The sequence below is a fragment of the Lobosporangium transversale genome (genome assembly GCF_002105155.1).
Source record: "Lobosporangium transversale strain NRRL 3116 chromosome Unknown BCR41scaffold_35, whole genome shotgun sequence".
Lineage (NCBI taxonomy): Eukaryota > Fungi > Mortierellomycota > Mortierellomycetes > Mortierellales > Mortierellaceae > Lobosporangium > Lobosporangium transversale.
Genome location: NW_019029013.1, coordinates 107,866 through 125,477, shown reverse-complemented (window position 1 = coordinate 125,477; position 17,612 = coordinate 107,866). Strand labels below are relative to the sequence as shown.

The window sequence follows — 17,612 nt, the reverse complement described above, 5'->3', positions numbered from 1 at the left end:
TCCTGCATACTGTCATTCTTTCATGCAATAAACGAAAGACAAAGAACAAAACGGGCTACATGGGCTACACCTAGCCACAACACACATCACATCACATCATTTCACAAACATAGACAACTTTCTTTTTTTTTGGCTCTTTTATCTACCTCCTTTCCGAGCCTAGTCTTCTACCCCCTCCTTCTCCCCCAAAAAAATTCTCCCATGACCTGGCTCTTGTTTTTTTTTTCTTTTTGCGTGGCATGGTGTAGACATTAAGATGCTCCCGTTCACTGGCTACGTTTTATCTTTTTTCTCCACATCTAAACATCTCAATGACGGAAAATGCTCATTTTTTAGAGATGAGGATAATCTATATTTTTTTTCTTTTAAAAGCGTACCCCACATACACCATGCATCATACCCATATACATTCCCTCTCTCCTCCATATGAAACGCTCTCTTAATCTCAAAGAATAACGTGTTTCATTCAAAGTCAATTGCACCCAATTGGAATAGCAATAACCAAGTAAATCTCCAAGGTGTAAAAAAAACCCAAACCGACGCGATATTAGAGTAAAGGGACCATTACACAGAGAGAGCGAGATTTTGTGTAAAGAGTAAGAGAGAATGAGAGCACACGCGGGAGAAGAGAAGAGGAAGAGAGAGCAATTGAAGAAACAATGCAGAAAAGGAGAAAAAGATGATGTACAAGATGATTGAATACTGTACCTGGACTAAAAAATGATCCTTATGTGAATAAGTAGGGCAATAAGTATACAAATAACTACAGGGTATAATACAATAAAATAAAATAAAAAACAAAAGACAGCTGCTAAAAGAGCAGAGAACAAAAGGAAATTAAATCGTTCTGTAGACAATAAAAATATTAATGAACGAATGAATGAAAGAATGAATGAAAAAGAAAAGAAGAGAAGGTTGATGATGAGGCGATGACCCGAAAACGATCAAGTGTGCAATGACGAAAAGGTAACAAAAAGCAAGTTCGTACAGCCAAAGCGTTGTGCCGTGAGTTTAGCAAAAAGGTGTGAGAGTGAGAGGATTAAGAGATTAAGAGTAAAGTAGAAGTGATAGAGAGAAGTAGAAGTGGTAAAGGATTACTAGAAGGCAAAAGAGTAAATCGGATCAAACCAAGGATTGATGGCATTATATACTTTTCTGCTCCTTTTGTCCAGGTTATTTTATTCAATACAAAATGATCTTATATTGACTTAGAGAGTAAAGACAGTTTAAAAAAAAAGCCAATGAGTACCGTCCTGTTGAAAAGTGAATGTGTGGAGATTTATACACATCCACAACCATGTCACTGGTCCATTCAGCTTTTTGTGTTACGCTCTCAGTTTCTTTACATGTAAAATTGCAACCTTCTTTCAAATACTCTTGGTCAGGGGAGTCTATTGAATATATATGTGTTTAAAAGCTGATGGGTCATCTTTTCAGTTATAAAAAAGAATACTGTTCATCTTTGTATATTTTTGTATATTATGCAAACACATATTTATATTTATTTTAATGGTCTATTTAACCAAGATAAATTATACGACCTCTATTAAACTCCATCTTTGTCTTTTTTTTTTTTTTCGTACTGTATACATATCTATGTGCTACACATATATATATATCTGTTCTTCCTTCCATCAACAATTCCAACAATCCTCAATTGCTGACATCTATGTATTCATTAAAAAAGAGCATGTAAACTATTCCGGACAAAACTTTCTTGTTATGGTCGAAAAGTCTTTTTTTCTGATCTGTAGAGCGTACAAGAAAAAGGAGATTGGAGAAAAAAAAGGGCCATTGCTATTATTGTTGTTGCTGTTGTGGAGAGGAAAAAAAAAAAAAAAAAAAAAAAAAAAGTCGAGGCACGTTAGGAGGGGTTCAGAACAATTATGGATGAAAGGACGCGAGGGATATGCGCAACAATAACCTTGGATTGGTGAGGGGTGCAGTGATCTAGTCCGACCAGTATTCCAATAAGATGGACGATGGGGTTCATCATTCTCAGCCCACGTTATAATATATATATATATATATATATCATACCTTGAATACTTTAGCCTATTGATACCCGTTTTAAATGAGATCAGCACAGATATGGGCTTCGGGATATGGAGCATGCAACCCTCTTGGTCAATATTCAGTTGCATAAATGTATATTATATATATATATTTATACTATGTGGATGTGTGGAGAAAAAAAAGCGTTTGTCTGATCCATACAGTATTAAACACAAAAAAGCAATAAAAAAGGGTAGTGGTGCCTAATTGCCCCGGTTCTGGTGCAGGATAGAACTATCATTTGCATATTGCCTTCCTTTTATGTATATAAATGCTTATACGGTCATTGTACTGCTACCATTGATATGTATATGTATACTTTATTATTCCACTATATACCACTCTCGCAGCTTTCTATATATTTCATTTTTGTGAGGACAAAAGGAATTTCTTCACACGCCCACAACTCGGTTCCTCCGAGTTTATTATTTTACAAAACAACTATTCTGTTTCGAGCTTTTTCAGACGTTTATAGATCAAAGCGCGTTGAACTTTTATTTTTTTTTACTATGTCGCATATATTGCAGTTGCTAGAAACAAGGTTGGGTCCTTGAGCCAAGAACCACCTTGCCCTTCTTATGCCTTTTTTCATTCCCAGCGTTCACGGATCTCCCTTTATTGTATCGACATCCTCACACAAACTCCTTTTTTTGTTGTCAATCAACCTCACCCCAACAAACAAAAGGGAAAAAAGCGACCAAGGCGCTCAAAAGTTTTCAATGCTTGTTTTCAAATAAAGATCTTGCCTTGTAGCGTAACTATGAACAACATTGGAAAGCCAAGACAGAACACTGTATTTCCACAAGTCGTCAGACTTGGTTCAATAGTTGTTGCACACAATCTATACACATCCACATCTAAGAAAAACCAATGATGAAAGGCTCATTGTAACACCAATATCCTAATAAGTAATGGGTAGTAAGCCACTTCATAAAAAATTACAGCTCCCGCTCATCATGGGTTTGTAATAACGTGTTTGATGTGTTGAGCGCATGGCTCAGATCCCTACACCTTTTTCTTTCTCCATTTTATTATTTTCTTTACGCCAGTGTATGTGCGTACTTGTTTTTTTTTTTTTTTTTTTTTTTTTTTTCACTTAATTTATAATGTTCCGTTGGAGTAAAACATGGTCTAGGCTACCATACTATGATCCAATGGCTCACCGTAAGCATCGTAGCGGTATACAGTTGAGTTGTGGAGGAAGAAGCATTATAGGACTATAATAGACACAGAACATTTGGCGCATTTTATTTCTTGTAGAAACATTTAGTGGGATCGGGCGTAATACTACGGGAAAAATAAAATAAAAATAAAAAAATAAAAAAAAAATATATATAAAATATAAAATATAAAAAATAAAAAAAATAAAGTGTCCAACGGAAACCTTAGATCTCAAACTACAAAAAGTCCTTATTGCCAAGGCACTTCCCCTTTTTTTTTGTTCTTGAATCATTCTCCCACACACGAAGGAACAACGTTATAACAAAGTGAAAAAAGGTTGGCATTCAGGGACCCTTGAAAAATATGCGCTTGTTCTATAGACACAAAAATATTACTCGATCAAGGGCAAAACTGTATATAAATGAAAATTTTTTGCTCTACATTGTTTGTTTTCCGAAGGGGATAATGCGTCATAAATGTCTTCTTGATCTGTGGTGTGGAAGTTCTTGGCTCTGTACAAATTTTAAGTCTGTAGTTGTAGGCTGAACAACAACCAATGTTTAATGTGGTCGTTAATCGATGAGGGCCATTTGTGTAATGTTTTTTTTTTTTTTATATTTTTGGTGGTCCGTTTACTTATTCTCCTTACCCCCCTTTCCCGACAACTTCACAATTTCCCACACGCGTTACGTGTTATGAACATTGTTCTCCACAAATGTAGGAGGAGAAAATCGGAAAGAGGAATATGGCAAAGGTCTTGCCCCGTGTCCAAGGAGGTATGCTGCATGAGTCTCAACGTTTATTCTGCCCGTATTCGGAGTCTTTCGCTCTTCCTTGCCCTTTTTTTTTGTCTTAAAGAATAAAAGCAAATTAAAGAATGCGTCCATTGCTTCGCCACCAACATCCTCTCCATCCTCACTCACCCCTCTATTCTCTCCTGTTTCCTATACTTGGTAAGAAGTGAGAGAAGGGTACTATATATATGATCGTTATTTTTTTTATTTTATTTTATTTTTTTTAATTGAGCAATTCGACGATCAAGGATCGGGATTTTGTTGTGTTTTCTCCTCAAGCCCAATAATAATCCTTTTCGTCATCTGCGCAAATAAAAAAAAAAAAAATAGTGGGGTTGAAGGTTTTTCAGTCAGGTGGTTAAAATCCTGCATTGCATTGCATGCATGCGAGACAAAATAAAATAAAAGAAAACTATAGGCTGTCAGAAAAGCCGAAGCAGAAAAAAGAAACTTTCCCCAACCTTGTCACCGCCGCCATAATTATTGTTGATGATCGAATCATTCACTTTTCTTTGAAGTATCAAGCAAAAAAAAAAAAAAAAAAAAAAAAGGGGGGGGGGGGGGAAAGGGATGACATTATAAAAATATATAAAACGTGTAGCTTTTCAATTCTCCACAAAAACTGATCTAATGGATCAACTGGCAGTGATGTCGCGATGAATAAAGTGTGGCAACGATGTGACGGATGACCATTTTTTTTTGTAAATATTCCGTGTTGAAGAGGTCATTTGCGTTGTGTGTAAGCATCTAATTTAGTCTAGTGTAGTCAATCTTTATAAATATATACCACATGGTACATGTAGAAAGTCCCAGCAATGGATGACCATAAATGTTTTGTTATTTGTCAATACAATAGATTTGTTTAATCTTGTCCTGCTGGGAGAAGAAGAAGCAATTCCTTTGTGGTCTTTGTACGACTTCCCTAATGTTTGCTCTCACTAGCCTTCAAAAAGTAAACAAAAAACACCAAACAAATAGAGTTTTGTAGTTGTAATATATTCATGTAAATCATAAAGAACACGCGAGATGGAAAAGATTATTGATTGACGTGATAGTGATGGAAATTTGGATGTTTGGTCGCCAACAATAGTATCATGAGCTAGAGTATATCAGTATGTAAAGCTGTTGATGACACTAACAAAAATACACCCTTTTTTTTTTTTTTTTGCAGTAGCCAGTCAACGAATGAGAACTCGCACTTTCACTGACATGGTACATCATCCAAACAATTGAAAACGATGTTCAAGGAAGAAGAACCTTTGGCTAGGCATTTTCCATCAAGATATCTTGTGGAGTACATAATTGGATACTTACATACATATATAATATATATTATGTTTATACGTGAAGGAAAAGGCTGTCCGTTTGCTCATCTTTTTTTTTTTTTTTTTTTTTTTTTTTTGACATAGTTATTCTGGAAGCTACTTTTCTAGAGCGCTTATTATGAACCCGGAGCAAAACACAATTTGCCCGGCCTTAATACATATACCCGCAATAAAATAAATAAATAAATAAAAAGACCTTCAATCATTCAAACAGTCAACTGCTGTTGTTAGAGTAACGGCGAAAGTCTCCACATAAAACACTCTTGCCTCAGCTTGATATAACGCGTGCACAGGTACATTTAACCACATTTAAAATATCAAATAATTGCTTTGTGGTTTACATGAGGAAAATAATCAGCGGGCTATACATAAATAATGAACCATGGTTTTATATACCATTTTGTAGACTTTAAATTTTATTTCATGGTACCACCAGCTTCTGGGTGTTATTAAAAGAGCTCGATCTATTGTGTACGCCGATTTGTTTTGGAGGACCGCTGGGGAGATGTATTTGTCCTATTGATACTAAAGAACAAAACAAAAAAAAAAAAAAAAAAAAAATAGCAAAAAAGCTTGAGACTTCTGATATATAAATATATTATATATATGCATATATACACTGTTCTTTTTTATCCAACTCCTTCCATGGAGGTGTTGAAAGCTGCTGCATGAAGTCAAGGCAGTCTAAAACAACAGGCCAAAATGTAGACCCTTTTTTCTATAAAAAACAAGAGCGTTTTTTTGGATCCAGAACAAGTGTACATGTACCTTTTACAGAAAACTCTAATTCAGAGCCCTTTTTCGCAAGCACAACAGTGTCTATTATAAGCATTCCTGAATGGACAAAGGCTGTACGCGTCTCGTATTATCTTTTCTATCATTTTTTTTTTTTTGTTGATCTTTTCCATCTATATCCATCGGGTTGATGCTGTTATTGTTAACGCTTCTGCAGCTTTAGTCCTGTCCCGATGGTATATATATATAAATAAATGTATTCAGTGATGTTTAGACATGCATCAATGCATTTTTCGTAAATGCAAACAAGCCGAATTTGCTTCCTGCTTGAACGGAACAATGTCTGGTATAAAAAAAAATACTCGAATTTCAGATCAACTAACATTTATATCTACATGCTACGCGTTTGTTCTCAGAGAACCAATCAACGATCTCCTGACCCATTATTCAGAGCTCAATTGGCGTCACCACTCATATCACCTGATTTGATTCTAATGCCAAGTCATAATTGGTCACAAGCAGAGTTTCATGAATATATTTATACATGTACATGGTGAGGCGCCAGAAAGCGCGAGACAAGAGAGCATGAAACATCAAATTGAAAAAATAGTGAGGATGCTCTTGTCAGTTTCAGGAACATTTATTATGAATCACACCCAGAATCAGAATCCTAATTTGCTTTCGGCTTTGTGCCACAATGCCTCTGGTTAGAAAACAGACAAGAACCTATCATTTTTATTGCATTTAGGCTCCTTCCTACATGAACGTGCTCTAAATGAATGTTCAGCCAACATTAGACACGCTGTCTAGCAGGTTGTGCCACTTCTGTCCTATTTTGAACTACCCGTAGAGGCAAAAAAAAAAAAAAAAAAAAAAAAAAAGAATCCCCATTCCTTTTTACTGAATGTAACTCGTTTCAAATTCATCATTCATTTCCTTTCTGGTTTTTAATATTTTTTCACTCCAGCAGCTTGAAATTCACTTGATTTGTCTCCAACCCGAGAAAAGAAAAAAAAAAAAAAAAAGATGGTATCAACAATAACATCCAAGTCACTTAAAGTGATCATTGTGGGTTGCGGGATCGGCGGATTAGTGACAGCTATAATGTTGGATCATGCTGGGATCGATTATATCATACTGGAGAAAAGGATAGCTCATGGGTTCATGGGGAGTGCGATCGCACTTTCACCTGTCGTGCTTCGCGTGCTTGAGCAAATTGGGGTTTATGAGGATCTACATCGACTCAGTAAAGAGTTCAGTCGAACCAATGTGACGATGGCAGACGGCAAGAAAATAGGCGTCATTGAAGGAGATTTTTCAAAGTCGCGATATGGGTAAACAACAAAAGTTTTGGCTACTTTTTTTTACAGAATCACAGATGATCCGTATTGCTTCCTTCATGCTTGTTTCCTCCATTTTGTTGACTATTTTGGCTCTCTATCCTACTCTAATGTCTCCCATCGCTTACGCCATGTAGTTACTATAACGAGGTAAATAAGTTTTTTTCTGCTCCTGTTTGTTATTTTATGTTTGTTTTTTCATATTCACTTGAATCAACAAAAACCGCCATGACCATCTTCGCGGCATCCCTTTTTTCTTTTTGTCCATCTTCTTTCATGCCCCTTATTCATAATACACAAGAATGTACCGTATCCTTGGCAACTGATCTGATTCACTCTTTCATTTTTTAAACATGTAAACAAACAAACAAACAAACAAACAAAAAAGATTTTAGCACGTCCAGATCTGATGAAGGTGCTTCTGTCGAGAGTTGCACCGCATAAGATCAAGATGGGCAAGAAGGTCCTTCGGGTGATTGAACACGCAGACCATGTTGGTGACCGACCAAGGTCCATTCATTCAGGCTCAGTTTCTGTTTACTGTTCTGATGACAGGTATAGTTTTTTTTTTTTTTTTTTTTTTTTTTTTTAAACATATTAATATGAAAAACAGGATAATAGCAGTATCATCAAACAATGACAACAACGTGGCCTTCAAAAAGCCACGCGACCATAGACATACTGAACAAAGCCCATCATTTTTTCATCTTTTTAATTCCTATTGTTTACTGACTTCCTTCCATATTTATGTATTAAAGCGAGTATAAGGCTGACCTCGTCATTGGATGTGATGGTGCATATTCGACTGTCAGGCAACGCTTATACCAGAACATGCAGGCCGAAGGCATTACTGTTCCTGAAGCAGACTTTGCACCCTTTCGGTTTGATCAACATTGTGTACGTTCTGATGAAATTCTCTATATAAACTTGGAGCGACCTTCTTGCCCTACAATTGTCTATTTTTTGATGTGAACATATATTGCTTTGATTATTATTACATCCCATGCTAACCTATATATACTCAAAATGCTGTATAATATTCTCATTTTTCTCCCGACATTCATACATACCAGCTAGTTGGAGTGACTAGGCCACTAGATCCAGAGTTATATCCTGCGCTTAAAGAGCCTTTATGTGAATTTGAAGTGATTCTTGCTAAGGATTACTCATATTCTGTTTGGTTGATGCCGCTTAAAAACAACTGTATCTCCTGGATGATTAACGCAAAAGCTTTTTCAGGGCAGCGTCAGTATCACGGTCGGAGTCAGCATCAACAGCAATATCAGCAGCAACGATCTGGATCTGGATCCATATTTCAAAGAGGAAAAGGAAGTCATGAGAACCCACCCGAAGAGAACTTCATTTTCCCAGAATGGGGACCTGAGGATGCTGCCGAGGAGCTTTGTAATAAAGTCCGAGTAAGCCCTATGAATATTGTCTGAGGGAATAGGGATGAGAACAAGAAACAAAAGCAAAACAAGTCATTAATCCAAAGACATCTTCAGGGGTTTAGGTCACCATACCATAATGGAACAGTTGAAGATTTGCTTAGTCAGACACCCAAGGATGTCATTTCAAAAGTTATGCTCGAGGACAAAATGTTTGAAACCTGGCATTCTAACCGAGTTGTATTATTAGGAGATGGTAATAATGCAATTTTGCTTCCTATGTATCTAAAACTTGATGTCAAAAAATGAAACGCTTGAAGCATAGGAAGTACTGAGATTAGCTAACTCGGGTTCTCCTCTCGTCAATATATACATATGTTTCTAAAAAATGGTGTCGCTGATGTTTGGTAGCATGCCATAAAGTCGTCCCTTTCGGTAAGTTAGGATGAATAACCTTTAAAGCATCCCAGCGCCATCCATTGAGCGCTTATACCAGATAAGACCACTAACACTAAAAATACTTCCCATATACCTTTGTCCTTACTCCATAAATTCATCATGCTAGGCGGCCAGGGCGCAACACAAGCGATTTTGGATGCAGTCGCACTTGTGGAAATACTACACACACTACCTTCGACCGCAGCCAAAGACATCTCTCAAGCCCTCCAATTGTACCGAGAGAAGCGTTATCCAATTGCACAAGCAGCCATAACAGCCTCACGGCAAGGAGGAGCCATCTTTAGTAGTAAGGTAAGAAGACATAGCACTACGGTGTAGTGGCGTCAAATTATATATTAGCTTTTTTTTTTTTTTTTTTTTTTTTTTTTTTTCGTGGAGGGCCACTATTAACCTTCCTTTGCTGCTGATTGATATAAAATTGCACATGGATATATCATACAGGGTGTTTTTATGGATGTCCTTCGAGCATGCACGTTTCGGTTCATGCCTCGTTGGTTATATCAAATGACAGCCGATCGCGCACAAGCATCACGCCCCATTCTATCTTTCCTGCCTGCTGTACCGGATCGTGGATCTGTCCGAGCGGGCAGAAGTTAACTCTTTTTTTATCCAATTGTTGCTGGTCACCAATTTAAAACATCATATTTGCACTTCATGCCCATTAAAACGAACAGATCAAATCATCAAATACTACTGTGATGAAGGAAAGGAATTAAATTTGATGAGCTACAGTCTTCCATCAGCATTGGAGTAATTTGTCTGCTACGAGCGATGAGTGATATAAGGCAATTGACTATCAAGGTGAAAAGTGTGGTCATTTTAATATAAAAACCAAAGAAAAGGAATACGGAATCGACAAAGCAGATACAAACATATTTAGTGGAGTGAGATGTTTGTTTTCATAACGTAGCCCGACGTGTCTTTAAAGATCACCACCGTGAACTATGGTGCGTTACATTTATCTTGATGGATGGAGTTTATATAGCTTTGATTGACGCAGGCCTTGTCCTTATCAATTGTAGAGTCGTAAATAGTCTCCATTCTTTACCCCTCATCGTCATGGTCAATATAGCTTTGCACCACTGCAGCATTCCATGGGTATGTACGAATCCTGAAGATCGATACTGGGATCCAGCTCTGCAACATCTTTGGTAGTACTATCAGCATCTCGATCCGTTCCTCCAGTTGGCGTCAAGCGATCAACTCTAGAATCCTGCCTCCGCACCTGAAGACGCCTCTTTGTTGGCGAGAGCATATGACTGTGCGCATCCACGATATGATAGTCTGAAGAAATACTGAGTTTATAATCTTAATTATCGTCCATGCTCTTCTTCAAGATCCTATCCTGAGAGTTAAACGAGTGCTTGAGAATAGATTGAAGAGAAGAAAGAGTAGATGAAACTGCTGATGAGGGTCCTCTCCTTAAGAGTTATACGTCTTAAAAATACAGTCAAAAGTGGATTTTACGGCCAAATTCATAGTGAAATTGGCTGTAAAATGAATGAATTGACCTCCACAAAGTATATTTTAAAACGTGAGAATTAGAGCCACATTTATTGACGCACACCATAACCAAAAAGATTCGGCCGTTCTCAGATGAAGTGAAGAAACGAAAAAAAAAAAAAAGAGGTCTACCATCCTTTTGCTCTCTTCTAAGGATAAAACATACACCAAACATGGACTTGAAGAAATCCAAACGATATTATGGCCTTTTGAGGGGATATAGGCATATAAACTGCTTCGTGTCATGTGCGCCAACATTTGTGGCTCTAATTCTTAAGTTTTAAAATATGTACATTTTTTGTGGAGGTTAATTCATTCTATACATTTGACCATAAAATCCACTTTCGACTGTACATGTACGCATGTCATTTGCCTACTTTAGAATAATATGAATAAGGATTAATCAAACTTCATTTGAGCCAGTCATTTTATCACAAATGTTTATCCTATGGAGGTTACATTATGTTATGGGCAGGGAATTGATTTTTGTCAAGATGATAAACATTTTGTTGGCATGATCATTACTACTACTACGGAAAGAGATATCAATACAAAAGATGATTTGTACAGCCTTCCATAAACGCGTGTGGAATGAGTCCGTATATCGTTCATCAAGTTTGACCGTGTGGAAAGGAACTTTTTTTAAAAAAAAAAGTTTTGATACTTCCATTCTGTTGTCACAATGACCCATTATCGGAATAGTGTCTTGTCAGACCTCTGTGTGACCTAAACGCTTAGCCTGAATTCAAAGTATAAATGTATAAGATTATGAACGTCTTGAGCTGCTGATCCAATGCGCAGCATCTAAGCGGACGGGATGGATAAGTTTCTCATCTTCTCTGCCTTTCTGGGAATGTGGGAAAGAGAATTAGGTAAGGGTAGAGAAGAAAGAAAAAGAATGAAGCTCAATAAGGAAGTAGAGGAGGGTGTTTTGATTTTGCCATTGATGCTGTGATATCAAAGGATGAGAATGGGAGGAGTACGAATTGAAATGGACACCAAAGAAGGCAGGGATTTCATTACTTTTGTACATGTACATGTTCATGTCGTGAATTTGGAGCTTGTGTTACAAAAAAACATCAACCTTATTCGGCAAAGTGCTTTTTTAGAAATTTCAAACACAGACAAACAGAGTCCAAGGGCGAAGTTGATGAATGCAAGTGTTGGAGGCATTCTATTGCACCAATATCACATCAGACCATGGGAATTAGTAAGGATTTCATTACTCGTCCTTGTAGTTTACAGGAGCTTGGTCTGAAAAAAAAAATGGAGAGAATGATCATCATTTGGCCCCAAAAATGAATGCGATTGGTGATCGGTGGGTCCGGCAAACGTTTGCAGTCATATCTTTCCTCTTCCTCCTCCCCTGCACATCGTGGTTGTATAAAGGGAGGGGGCGGAAGCATGCAAGATTTTTTTACTTTTTTTATTTTGTGTTAATAGCCGGAGTTGGAAGTTGTTCAGTCTGGCGTGTTCTGTTGAACAGCCCAAAAAAAAAGTAGGCCCCACTTTTTTCCTTCTTTAAATGTATAAAAGACCCCGATCTGGGACCCCTCTCATATTACTGGTCGTTTTTTTTTTTTTTTCTGTTTTGTTGTTTTGCTTGACTGTGCCTTTGTGTCAAATTACAGTACAATCTTCAGGCATTCTGCGCAACTGCGTTTACAACTTTCTCTTCACTACAGCATTGACTATTTTCTCCTCTCCTCTTCATTACATTAATTTTTATTCCTGTGAAGTCTTCACTGGATAGCTTATTAAAAAACAAAAAACAAAAAACAAAAAACAAAAAAAAAAAAAAAAAAACATTCGCACATTCATATATACACAATGACAGAATCTAAGCACCCTCCTGCTGGCATTGAGAATTGCAACCCATTGTCCTACTTCTCATTCAGCTGGATTCAACCATTGCTCATCAAGGGATGGGTAAGTTCATCCCTGTCTTTGGAGAAAAACAAAAGAAATATATGCACTGAAACTTGAAATAGATAAAATTACATTCTTTTTCCCAACGTCGCTTTTCTCCTTTGATCCACACTTGGCCTCTCGGAACGATTTTTTGGATTTTCCCACTCCCCTTTCTCCACAACTCCTACATCATCACATAGCTGAATACGTTACTCATAATGAATTGCACAATTTTTACAATCATAGAGCCAAACTATTGTCGAAACAGATTTAGACCAGCTTTCTAAAAATGATCATGTCAAGAGGATTACTGACAAGCTGCTGCAAGAATGGACCAAAGAAGTTGAAAAGAACGAAGCCAAGGCAAAAGCAAAAGGAACAAAACCAAAGAGGCCTAATCTATATCTAGTTCTTTGGCGATGCTTTGGTTTCTATTTCAGTTTGTCCATCTTCACTGGTTTCATCGAAAGTGCCTGCAAGATCGGCGAGGCCATTCTCATGGGGTAAGAGAAAAAAAAAAAAGCTGCACGAATAGTATTAACCGTTCAGATTACCCATAGTCGATCAAGCGAGTTCTAACCACTTTTTCTTTTATTCTGCTCTCTTTTCTTTTCTTTGTATCAGATTTGTGATCCGTTTCTTTGATGACCCAAATATGTCGATGGGTGAAGGAATGGCCTATGCTATTGGTCTATTCCTTGTTACCCTTTTTCATGGAACCATGCATCATCATTACTTCTTTCCAACAATGCGTACAGGACTCTGGATTAGACAAAGTTTGATCTCACTCATGTATCGCAAGTGCCTTACCCTCTCTACCTCCAGCTCTATTGCAACAGGAACTGTCGTCAACTTAATTTCTAATGGTATAAAGACAGTGACAACAAGTTTTTTCGTTTGTTTGTCAATACTTCATTTCAAACCTTGTTTACTGATATTCTCTTTTTATCTGGCAAGACAGACGTTCAACCTTTTGAAAACGCTACACCATTTATGTTGTATGCTATCATTGGCCCAATTGAGATGGCAGTTGTCATGTATTTCCTCTGGAGAGAAATCAATGTTGCCTGTCTATCAGGATTACTGGTCTTTGCTATCTTGGTGCCAATCCAGACATACTTCTCACGCCAGTTTGCCCGCATTCGCATCAAAACAGTTGATGCCCGTGATGACCGTATCAGGACCCTATCCGATGTTTTCCAGGGCATTGAGCTTGTCAAACTCTGTGCTTGGGAGGTACCCTTTCAGGAAAAAATTTTGATGCTTCGATCGCTGGAGCTTAAATACATTTGGAAAGCTAACTTGATGAGAGCAAGCAATATGGCCATCTACTTCTTCTTTCTACCATTGACCGCACTCTTTGTCTTTGTCACGTTCTGGCTACAAGGCGAGACTCTGACCCCGGACAAGATCTTTGTATCACTCACTCTCTTTAACGTAATGCGTCTAACTATGACAGCATTCTTTCCAAGAGCTCTCGAAACCATTGCGGAAACTCGTGTATCTGTTCGTCGCATTACAGACTTTATGTTATTACCAGAACTGCGTGGAATCGAGAATGAGTTCCGGACAAAGAAGACGGAGGAATTGGATGATGATCCAGAAGGGCGTGCTAATGTGGGTGTGGAGAAGGTTCTTGACCCATCCGTGTTACTTGAGATGCGTGACGCGTCTTTCTCATGGACAGTAAGCACAAATGAGCAGAACGAAATTATTGATTTGTCTGCTAAAGAAAATAGTACACATGGACATATTCATGGATCGGTGAGAGAGAAGGATCAGCAAAGTACTGATAACCAGACTGTTGGTAGCCCTAAAAAAGCCATCCTCAATAACATCACCATGTCACTGCGCCGTGATGAGCTTTTAGCTATCGTTGGCCCAGTTGGGTGTGGCAAGTCCAGTTTCTGCATGGCTCTGCTGCAGGAAATGCCCTTGGTCTCTGGATCATTTGCACTGGCCAAAAAAGACAAAGATCGTGTCACAATGTCTTATTCTGCGCAGTCACCTTGGATCTTCGCAGGAACCATTAAGAGCAACATTTTGTTCGGTTCGCAGTTTAACCAAGAACGCTATGACAAGGTCATTAAAGCTTGTGAATTGACGCGCGATCTCTCCTTGTTTCCACAAGGTGATGAAACTGTTATTGGCGAGAAGGGCGTGACTCTCAGTGGTGGTCAACGGGCCCGTGTCTCATTGGCTAGAGCTGCTTACAGAGACTCGGATGTGTATATTCTGGATGACCCTCTCTCGGCTGTCGATCCCAAGGTCGGTCGTGCTCTATTTGAAAACTGCATCAATGGACTATTGAAGGGCAAGGCGCGTGTACTAGTCACTCATCAATTGCAGTACATCAAGGATTGCGAGAACGTCATTGTGCTGGAACAAGGACAGGTTACTCATGCTGGGCGTGTGGATGCAGTTATGCAACACGAGGTCGAGGTCGAGAGGGTGATTAACGACGGTGCTTCTATCAGGAGCATTAAGACACGTGCAAAATTCGTGGATGTTTTACGTGAGTTTGCCAAGAAGGCACCCGAGGTGACAGAAGACGAAGATACCATGCTTATTCTCAAAGCGGAAGAGGCTGGTGCCGATCTAGGGGAGGTCCTTAAACGTGTCAAGTCTCGCGCTGAGAGCAATAAAATTATAGAAGATGATGTCGATGCTCCAGAGAAGAATTTGACAGTTGAGGAAATTCAAGAAGGCGACACGCCACTCCGCGTTTATTACGATTTCTTCCGCCTTGGATCGACTCCTTTCCGATTAATGCTAGCAATTCTATCATTGTCTGCCGCACAGGGCATTATGGTTGCTGGAGACTTTTTCCTGTCGAAGTGGTCGTCTCTGCCTCGTGAGGAGCAGACCCGCTCATATTATCCTACAGTTTTTGGAATTTACTGCCTTGCCACGGTGATTATGACTCTTATTCGCTCATTCCTATTCTTTTACTGCGTCTCAGAGAGTTCACGCAACATTTTCAAGGCTATGCTCGACGCATTATTGAAGGCGAACATTGATTTTTTCCATGCCAATCCTCATGGACGTGTCCTTAATCGATTCTCTAAGGATATGGCCAACTGTGACGAGTTGCTGCCCTACACATTCTTTGATGCAACGCAGATTGTATTTATGCTGTTTGGATCTGTCGTGGTGGTTTGCATTGTCAATGCTTGGGTAGTGATCTCTATTCCGTTCCTTCTTGGAGGCTTTATCTTCCTTCGCCAAATCTACATCAGGACCAGTCGTCAAGTCAAACGTATCGACAGTCAAACCCGTTCACCCATTTACTCCCAGCTCTCAGAGACTTTAGATGGCCTCACCTCTGTCCGTGCATTCGGTGTTGGAGATCGCTTCATGAACCGCTTTGTGGAAGCTCAGGAGACTAATGGACGAGCTTTTTTCGCTTACTTAATCTGTGCTCGTTGGCTCGGATTCCGTCTGGATGCGGTCTCTGCACTCTTCTTGGGCATTACTGCAGTCGCATGTGTTGCTGTCCGTGATTCTCAAGAGGCCGCCCTGGTCGGATTGGCGCTCAATTATGTAGTCCAATTGAGTGGAGAGCTACAGTGGGCTGTGAGACAGAGTGTCGAGGCTGCGATCTTGATGGTTTCTGTGGAGCGCATGATGGAGTATGCACAAATCAAGCCTGAGGAATCGAGCCGTCGTGCATTCAATCCCGATGGTACCTCAGTTGTCCCCAATGGCTGGCCAAGCGAGGCTAAGGTCACATTCACGGATATGTCTCTCACGTATCCACGTGGCGAGGGACCTGTCCTCAAGCATATCTCATTGAACTTCCGCGCCGGAGAACGTATTGGTATTGTTGGCCGCACTGGTGCAGGAAAGTCCAGTTTGATTGGAGCACTCTTTCGACTGGTTGAGACCACAACTGGTAATCCTCCTCAGCGTGGTGGAATAACGATCGATGGCATTGATATTAGCAAGATTGGAATGCACGATCTGCGAGAGAAGATGGCGATCATTCCTCAAGAACCCTTCTTGTTCCGAGGCTCATTGCGGTTTAATCTTGATCCATTCTCTCAGCACCAAGATGCAGACCTCTGGGCAGCATTAGAAGCGGCAGAGCTGAAACGGACGGTTGAAGGACTTGAAGGGGGGCTGGATGCTGTTGTGGATGATAATGGCAAGAACTTTAGTATTGGAGAGCGTCAATTGCTGTCTTTGGCACGTGCAGTGTTAAGAAGATCAAAGATCATTGTGATGGATGAGGCGACCGCCAATGTGGACTTACAGTCTGATCGTATGATCCAAAAGGCGATCCATTCACAGTTCCAAGATGCAACGGTATTCACGATCGCACATCGTTTAAACACAGTTATCGGGGACTATGACAGGATCCTGGTACTGGACCAAGGCGAGGTGATGGAGTTTGATGAGCCATGGGTGTTATTGAATAAGCCTGGTATGGGAGAGACGAGGCCTGGAGACGGTAGTGATGAAGCGGTATCAGGAGGATGGCTTCGTAGGATGGTGGCAGATACTGGTGCGGAAAATGAAGCAGCGCTGCGCCAAGAGGCAAAAGAGCAATGGGAGAGGCGACATGGGAAGAGTACTTAAAAAAATATACATATAATTTAATAAGGAGCGCAGTCCACGTGATGTGGCTTATTGAACTAATTATTTAGAAGATACTTTTAGAAGTGAGAGGAAGGAAAAAAAATCCAAGTCCATGGAATTGTGGACTTCAAAAAATTTCACTCGCGGGTATAAATATCTGCAATGTCCCCCTTTCTTTCTTCCACTCTTTCTTCCATATTCTCTTTCTCTCTCTTCTCTCCTTTCCCTGATACTTCTCCTACTCCATACACACGTTTCATTCCAACGTCACCAATTAACCTAACACAACATTAGCAATTTGTATACTGCATTACATTATAATTACTTTTCAAACTCAACCACTGGAAAAAATAATAAGCA

At 39.2% G+C, this 17,612-nt stretch overlaps 2 protein-coding genes across 2 annotated transcripts; both read left to right on the top strand.

Annotated features, from left to right (window-relative positions):
- Positions 1-7,073: 7,073 nt before the first annotated feature.
- On the top strand, positions 7,074-10,660 carry BCR41DRAFT_424246 (hypothetical protein). The gene is made up of 10 exons (XM_022030394.1): positions 7,074-7,404; positions 7,548-7,560; positions 7,799-7,965; positions 8,169-8,307; positions 8,484-8,828; positions 8,916-9,054; positions 9,210-9,233; positions 9,364-9,548; positions 9,699-9,833; positions 10,330-10,660. The coding sequence occupies exons 1-10, from the start codon at positions 7,097-7,099 to the stop codon at positions 10,543-10,545; spliced, it is 1,671 nt and encodes a 556-aa protein (XP_021878672.1). The 5' UTR covers positions 7,074-7,096; the 3' UTR covers positions 10,546-10,660.
- A 2,181-nt stretch (positions 10,661-12,841) lies between these two features.
- Positions 12,842-17,570, top strand: BCR41DRAFT_140016 (P-loop containing nucleoside triphosphate hydrolase protein). Its single transcript, XM_022019532.1, has 3 exons — positions 12,842-13,174; positions 13,296-13,537; positions 13,633-17,570. The coding sequence occupies exons 1-3, from the start codon at positions 13,170-13,172 to the stop codon at positions 17,250-17,252; spliced, it is 3,867 nt and encodes a 1,288-aa protein (XP_021878671.1). The 5' UTR covers positions 12,842-13,169; the 3' UTR covers positions 17,253-17,570.
- The last annotated feature ends 42 nt before the right edge of the window (positions 17,571-17,612 follow it).